This window comes from Pundamilia nyererei, unplaced genomic scaffold, assembly GCF_000239375.1.
Source record: "Pundamilia nyererei isolate P.nyererei 1_Seehausen unplaced genomic scaffold, PunNye1.0 scaffold00143, whole genome shotgun sequence".
In the NCBI taxonomy this organism is placed as follows: domain Eukaryota; kingdom Metazoa; phylum Chordata; class Actinopteri; order Cichliformes; family Cichlidae; genus Pundamilia; species Pundamilia nyererei.
Window position 1 is genome coordinate 542,109 of NW_005187544.1, and position 8,560 is coordinate 550,668.

An 8,560-nucleotide genomic window follows, 5' to 3' on the forward strand; every position below is an offset into this window, starting at 1 on the left:
ATATATATGTTACACTGTTAGAAAAGTAAAAAGAAACAAAATGAAGTTAGGCCTTATAAAACAATAGTATTAAAACACTGCTCATACAGTATGTTGCATATTCATTCTGTTGTATATGTGATCATATATGTGAACTTATTCCACATGTTTGAATGAATATGAATCGGTGTATAACCTGGCTCTATGTTTCCAGGGCTGTGTAAGATTATAAAAAAATGGAGTGTAGCCTGCAAGCTAGTTCAGACAGGCAGCTTGAGTTGCATTGCGTCATACACTCTAACATGCCTCACTTTGATTACATCGTGTACCAGATACGCCTTCACAATTTGGCGATCCATTTAAGCTGCAAACTTTCCAATCTTCCCCCCGACAGAAAGTGCTGTCCTGTATTACACATGCTGTTTGAACCTCTCCACCACTCTAGCATCCACATGTAGGTTCTCAGAGTGATGTTTACTTAGCCCTGCTCAGTTTTATGTGTAACATATTTGCAGGGGGGCTTGAAACCAAACTCTTAACTGGACAGCGTGTGTGTACTATGTCCTGCCTGCCATCCCTTCACCCCAATTGGTCGTGGCAGATGGAAACCCCTCCCGGAGCCTGGTTCTCCTGGAGGTTTCTTTCTGTTAACCCCTTAGCAGTCCTACAAATTTACAATTAGTCCCCTAAACCATCCAATGTACCGTGGGCGGTATGTCCGACTGCTAACAGGTTAAAAGGGAGATGTCCTTCTCACTGTTGACAAATGCTGGTTCACAGGCTAGCATCTGATTGTTGGGGGGTTTTTTTGTATTATCGTAGGGCCTTTACTTTATTCAGGCAATTCTCGTTGTGATTTGGTACTATATAAATAAAATTGGATTGGTTTGTTTTTTTTCACCAAATACAAAGTTTTTCAAAGTTTTCTTTGAGTATTTGTCCATCTCTAAATTGTTAAACAGTAATCTTTAATATGTTCAGGTTCTCATATTTTGCCTGCCTGTTTGTACACGTGCATCTGGGCAAATATGTGTAGATGTTGTGCGCCCCTGACCTCTGTCCTGGTCGCAGTGTGATAAGGAAGGAGGTCCCTCATGCGCTCAATAAGTCTTTTCTAACAACCACTCATTAACTTCCTGATGCTTCCTGTGCTGCTGCCCTTTCTCCCTGTGTACATTCTGACCCATAGTTAACAACCCCACCGCCAAAAAAATGCCTCCATTATCAGCACTTTGAAACTTCCCCTTTTGCTGTCAGGTACCATTACAAGCAGGATTATACCGCCTCCACCTGTCAGAAAGATTATGTTTGAAAGTAAATTAGAAGGATTAAAAACATACGATCAATGCTGATGACCATTAACTTAAAACAAAGCACACTGGTAGAAATTAGTTCAAGGAAAAGATATGGAAATAAGCTAAAGTTTAACCCTGTATTAGGTTGGTTAGTCAGAAGGTCGAGTTTCCATGCTGCCATTCTCTGTACAACAGTGTGAGTCTGAAGCAGTCAGTGGTTTTCATTGTCTGGTACACAGAGCGAGTAGTCAACAAGGACAAAGTCTGGAATCGGGCAAAGACCGCAGGCTGAATATGAGCGAAGCTTTCGAATGTCATCATTTCAAAACACTACCAGTGGTTCAGCTGTATCGATTTATCCTTCAAAGGCAAACTTTTCTGGTGTGTGGGGATTAGCAGGCATTCATTTTGGACTACAGTCACAAGACTTGAAACACAGCAGATTTAAATCTTAATCGGGTTTATCCCTCTTTCGTGACAATTTGCTCAATATTAGGTTCCCACTAAGTGCACAATAATTCAGAATCGATTTGATCTGTTGCACAATTAATTTTCCAGATCCCAAACAGACAGCGAGGGAACAGTGACTACTGAGACCGATTCAGGAGGCAGAGGTGGAGACATTTCCTTCACCAAGACCAGCCAGACATCCATCGAGGACCTTTCAGGTCGGCGATCAATGGAAATATGTAATCTTTCTGGTTCAGCATAGAGAAAATATGTTCTTTAAATTTTTTTTGTTTTTTTTTATTGTGCTGGTCAGGTGAAGACCCAGAGACCAGGCGGTTGCGTACTGTCAAAAACATAGCTGACCTGCGGCAAAACTTAGAGGAGACCATGTCAAGCCTCCGAGGAACTCAGGTCTCACACAGGTACAGTGATTGGCACTGCGCTCTGGCTCATCCCACATAGTGTTTTTCTTGATATTGAGCAATTCATTTTTTTGTTAGGAAAACAGTGCTTGGAGGGAAGTTTATATGTGAACAAACACTTACTATCTGAACAGCAACTGAAGTTTCTTACAATGCTGTTATGGTTGAGTGGTAAATCATCTAAATCACACTCATTTTTTTGGTGGATTTGAATCAGTCTTGTGGTCAGTAGACTGTGTCTGTCTGTGTTTAACAGGTATTACCTCCTTTTTTTCTTATAGCAGTCTTATCCTTCTTTTTAGGGATCTTTTACTTTGATCGTTGGGCATGTCTTTGATGCTTCTGGCTTAGCTCTAATCACGTTCCCTCCTACAGAGTTGTGACCTGTGCTCTGGTGTTATGTGTCAGTGCTGACCCAACTGTCTACATAGTTTATACTCTGCTCTAAGGTCAATAAATCTGTTGTTCATAAATGAAATTGTGCAATTTGATGCTTTTTTTTTCTCCAGTGCTTCTCTCTGTTCCATATTTCCAGATCCTAGGAAAAGAATTCTTGACATTTGGTGTAGTGATTGGCCACTTGCTTACTGCTTCAAAAGGCACAGTTTTGAATGAAATGTTATCAGAAAACATTAATGTGTGCTCTCAACTTGTCTTGCCTTCATTGTATTCCGCTCAGCACCTTGGAAACCACCTTTGACAGCAGCATTACCACAGATATCAGCGGCGGTGGCGGTACAGGCAGTGGCAGCAGCAATAGCGGAGGCAGTCGAAGCATCCTCAGCCTTACATCTTCCCGCCCCTCACTATCCTCGTGGCGACTGGGCCAGTCTAGCCCTCGTCTTCAGGCAGGTGATGCCCCCTCTATGGGGAATGGTTACGGTGGCCGTGTGGTTGGTGGCCAGGGAGGACGCTACCTTTACCCCGGGAACCTGCGGCGACAGCTGGCTGGCAGGGGAGGAGCCCTGTGCAGCGTGGACCTGGGAGACAGAGCCGGGGAAGACGTCGACCTTGATGGAATCCCAATGGAAGTCACGGGATACATGAGCGATGGAGATGTGCTGAGCAAGAATGCTGTGCGCACTGATGATGTGACCAGTGGGTAAGTGAGTCTTTTTTAATCAGACAGATGTGTTATCAATACAGAAACTTTTTGCCAATAAATCCATTACTGGCAAAAAGTAGTATAGTATAGATACTCTTGGTTAACAAGAGTATCTAGGGAACTGTCACTGGTTCTAACATCTTCACCGGGAGGATTTTCAGCATTTCTCTGTTCTGTCATTGTCCATGCATCATCTTTTGTTTCTGTATTGTTGTTGGATTAAACAGGAAAAACATGAAAACCTGTTGGAAAGATTTTGCAGCATTTACTAATGCTGCATTACAGTTCACAAAAAGTTGAGTTACAGTGAATCTGGGTAAGCGCAGTATTTATGTGACAAAAACATATTTGCAATATTTCCCACCCCAAAAGATTACTGGTAAATATTCTAATAACTCTGATGTGCTCAAACATAAAAAAAAACATATGAAAATGGATGCCATGCTTATATAATATGACTTTTATGGCTGAGATGTGACAGTTTGGTCTCTCAACAATGAGAGACTTGTCTTTAATGTAGGCTTACCACAGGAGGGCAGTAGTGTTTCTTGACTGTATATGTGCAACCCAGCTGACAGATGGTCTCTATAGCACAAGTATCATTTATTCTGTACAGTGAAAATCCCACAAGTTTGCAGTCTTTCAGTGTTTCGATGCTGTTGTCCTGATAACCTGGTTATTTTTCTCTTTGAAAGCCAGTGACCATGTTGTAGCAGGCCCCTTGCATACCTTGGCTGGCACACAATTTAAAGTACTGTTGTCATCATTATTATCAGATGAAGCCATAAAAGGCACCAAATCATCTTCAGATGGAATAGAAAGTTGGAAAACAAGAGATCAGGGTATTTGTTCAAATTCTGTGTAATGTTAATATGAATGAGATTTCATAAAAGCAGTGAAGGTGATTTAAAAAACAAAACAAAACAAAAAAAACATGCCTCTTAAAAGCTGTGTGGAAATTACTTCATCTAGCCTGCATAGATCTGGATCACCATAGTCACCAGCCCCGAGGTACCTTTAGAAAGCCAGAGAGCAAAGTACTGTTGAACTACTTGATATATCTGAATCTGTGACTAAGCAAACCAAGCCAGGCCACAGCCACACCTGGACAGACGAGTGACGTGTACATGTGAGCCGAGACATTATCTTATTGAAAACACTTTATATCGGTAAGAACCATGAATAAGACAAAAATCATATACCACGTTTATATTTATAATTAATAAATTATACTTTTTTTGGACAAACTGATTCATCAGTTTAGTCTTTAAACAAAGGAAATCAACATCATCCTCACGTTTTAGAAGCTGGTGCTTTTTTATTTAGACTGGTAAATGATCATATATCCATCATTTCAAAAACCTTTTTGTCATTTGCAAGCTAGATTGGATCAAACAGATTATGTAGAGAGTAAATTGAGCTGGATTTGATGTTTAAATGGTGCCTTTTTGTCTGTGTGAAAAACATGCTTGTGGTGTGTATTTGGTCTCAGCTGTCTGATCTCTATGGATGATGTGACGGATGGCTGGCAAAATGAGCTTTTATTCAAATGGGAACATGCTGACTAGATTATATTCTTTGTGTTGGGGCGAAGGGGGTGGGGGGGGATTGCTGTGTGTGTGTGTGTGTGTGTGTGTGTGTGTGTGTGTGTGTGTGTGTGTGTGTGTGTGTGTGTGTGTAAGAAAGGAACTGTGTAGGTACAGCCATGTGGGTGTGTGGGCAGTCTTCCTCTGGGTTAACCATTATTCTCGACATCATCAGGCTATTTAACAATTAGCTCCATTCCAAGCATGTTAGCGTCCACAAAATAACAGGTTCTTCTGCACAAAAGTGGTATGTTTACCCAGAGAGGAGGAGCTGGCTTTTGGATTAGACCAGTAAACTCTCACACCTAAAGTCTTTGTTACCTCTTAAATGTTAATTAAATCTGAAATCACACGAATTACAAAAGGTGCTTTTTTTCCTCTCTTATCTGTGTGGCACGCAGACTCTTGGGGTTGATATTTCTCTGAGCTCCTGGCTTCCAACACAATGTCATTAAGGCTTATGGAATTTAATTTGTGGCCTTCATGGTGGAAATATTATTTGTCCCTGTAAGAGTGAACAATCCACAAAGATCTCTCTGTAAAGTTGCCCCTAATTAATTCTATAAAGTGAGATGTTCATAGCTATGAACAACTCTGATACAATTTCTACTTCTGCAACCAAAACAGTTAGAAACATTACTTGAACTAATTCTTTAACGCCTGTAACAATATTTAGTAGCATAAAATAGCTGTTAAATAGCAATATATAATCATTTATAACATGCTTTAATTTTCTCTTGCGTTTTTAATTAAAACATTTGTAGTGTTGGGGGAGTATGAACCAGTATAATATTCTGCAGCTGTTCTTTAGAGCTGTCCACGTCTCACATGCAGGCCAGTTAGTTTTTGGGACACCAATAACATTCCTGCTTTGAAAGGGATACCTTCACTGAACACGTGTCCCTGCTAATGAACACAAAACACATGAAGTGAGCCAGAGCAGGTGAGCTAATGCTAATCTGGACATTTGCTAAGTAAGCACAGTGAAAGTCACCTTGAATTTATTATATCAATAAGTCCCCACAAACATACAAATATTTGGGTCAGCCCCTAATTCTGCTAGAAGTCTCTGCCGGTTAAAAGGGAGTTCTTCCTTCCCACTGTTGCCAAAGGCTCTCTTGGTGGTCAAGAGCAATCAGTGGTAAATAGCCATAACAGTAAAACAATTTATAGCCAAATATAAAAAATAATTATTTAAAAGATGTCAACCTCCACATTATATTTACTGGGGTCCAGTAACTGTATTTGTCTTTTTTATCTGTTTTCAAAGCCTCAGGTATTTTTTTTTCTTGCTGTTTTACATTTTATGGAAAAAATATTGCGATAATGTTGGGAGGTAAGTCAACAATGAAAACAAGTTGCAGCTCTAGAAATGTCTAAGGAATCTACATTCTTGATTGCTTAGAAACGTCTTGAGACATAACAGGTAATTTATTTAGCATACACTCAATCCTAGTAGACAGGCAGTGTGACTGACGGCACCACTTTTACTATTTACAGTGGGGGGGTTTTATCAGTCACCAATCACCCCCACCCCCTTCTCTTTTTTTCCCTTTCGCTATCTCTGCTCATGGAAATGTGGGGATCTGTCTCCTTGGCTCAGGGCTATGTGGCTGATATACCACTCCCCCCACTCCAATTCTTCCCTCCTCTCCCTCCTCCAACCTTTACAGACAGACCCAACCTCCATTCAGGAGAGAAAAACATGTGGAGCAGGGGAGCGAGACTGCATATCAACACTGAGTTTTCACAGAGCAGGACACACTACCAAACAGTCAGGCTGCACCTTAGTATATACATGGAGAGTTGCTGGGTGCTTTGCATTTATCTCTGATATCACCAAACAGGTTTTCACCTGGTGATATCACAGCAGATCTCACACACACACAGGACCAGACTTAGTAACAGCAGACAGAAGAAGCCAGACAGTAAAAGACAGTTGACATTTCTTTGGAGATTTTCATCAGCAAAGATCAACACACACCTGGACTTGTTTATTTTTCTTCGGACTAACTGTTTAACCATGTTCAAGGCAGACAGGTATGTCTGAGTGGAGTAGGAGCTGTAACTCCTGTTTGTTTGTTTGTTTTTTCCGTAGTGTGACAATATGGGAGTTAACTCCTGTCTGTACCATAGTGCATGCATTGTTAGTGAGTCAAATATATCTGCAATGTCATTTACCCACGACTCTCTCTTTCTGTTAGTTGCTTGACTGTGTAAACTGTACCTGGCTGTTCAGTGTCAGCCCATAAAGTGTCTTGTTTGGACACGTTTCTCCTGCTGCAGAGGGTTACAGGTTAACAGGCGTCTGAAACAAGAGGAGAGGCCCTCAGTTAGTTATTAGTGTCAAGGAGTAACTTGTCAATCAGGAGTTTTGCTTATGTATGTGAGTGATTGTGTGTGTCACCGTCAAGGTGACTTTGTGTTGTGATGACGGATGCTTCCCATAAAGGGCAGCAAATCCCCCCCCCATCCAAGTTGGTCCGTTGTCAAAAGAGAATCCCAGTACCTTCAGTGTCTGTGTCTTTTGTTGTTATGAAAATCTATTGCACTCAAATCATATCTGGGCTATGTTGTCTCTATGATTTATTTTTTATTCTTAAACATATCCCATTAATTTGTTTGATATTTAGTAGTCCATGGGTCATTTGGTTTAATGTTGACAGTTTTATTTATTTATTGCTCAAAATGTTGATAGGCACCAGATGATTTTAAATCAGTAGCATCAGCATATGGGCCATTACCATGTTGTTGTTGTTGTTTTTATCCAGGGTTAGTGCATCTGGACAAAGGGATGAAGCGCTAATTTATGAATTATGGGTAGCAAGTCTTGTTACCAAGCAGCAGCAGGATTTGTGTGGGTGAAACTGCTAATTAACACTAATTTAAAGACTAGGAAAATACTACAATTCTACATCTTGGATAATCTTTTCCACACAACAGACCGTTTTATTTGTCAGCTGTTATTAAAAACCAACAGAAATTAGAAGAGGTTAGACCTAGCAGCCAACAGCTCCCTTTTGGCACACCTGTCAGTTAAAGCAGTCGAACACCCAACTTTAAGCCTAAGTAGTGGATTGGATAGTAAGTACAGATGGACTGAAAATCAGAGTGAAAGAGAGAGGAAGACATGCAGCAAAGGGCCACAGGTGGGATTCAAACCTTGGCCGCTGTGTTCTAGCTATGCAGCATGTAGTTGCCTGCTCACGCACTGATCTACTATCCAGTTTATACCCAATAATATAATACCGGTATGTTCTCTGTGAATACTTTATGTATGTTTTTGTTTTTTAACCAGGCAGCCTTTTAATGCTGTTTAGCTGGACATGTTGACATTTGGCATCCTTGAGGACTGATTGACATTTGTGGCCTGCTTAGACTGGCTCTTGAAGGAAATGCAGTTTTTGGACTTTCTGAGTTAGCTTTATTTCTCAAACCTAAAGGCTACTGCTGCATATCACTGCATTATAGCTCAAAAGGCACGGGATTTACCAATACCAGTGTTTCATGGTTACAAAATCTGATATATAGGCCAATATTTTTTTTCTTTTATACACATGGAGCATGAACAGTTTTCCTTAACATTTATGATATGTGTGATTTGATTCATTACTAAGATAATATGACATTGCAGTACAAAAACAAATTGTAGACAAATGCTAAATGCTATTAAAGTAATAACTGATAAACACTTGGTCTATAAAGATACATTGTCCATATCAG

The 8,560-nt window shown here is 40.4% G+C and overlaps 1 protein-coding gene across 1 annotated transcript in view; it reads left to right on the plus strand.

Moving 5' to 3' along the window:
- The window catches only part of nav2a (neuron navigator 2a), a 102,611-nt gene that overhangs the window by 50,620 nt on the left and 43,431 nt on the right, over nucleotides 1-8,560 (plus strand). The window contains exons 9-11 of the mRNA XM_013913656.1: nucleotides 1,833-1,942; nucleotides 2,038-2,146; nucleotides 2,826-3,248. Of these exons, the coding sequence (XP_013769110.1) occupies nucleotides 1,833-1,942; nucleotides 2,038-2,146; nucleotides 2,826-3,248 (642 nt within the window). The remainder of the gene's footprint in view (nucleotides 1-1,832; nucleotides 1,943-2,037; nucleotides 2,147-2,825; nucleotides 3,249-8,560) is intronic.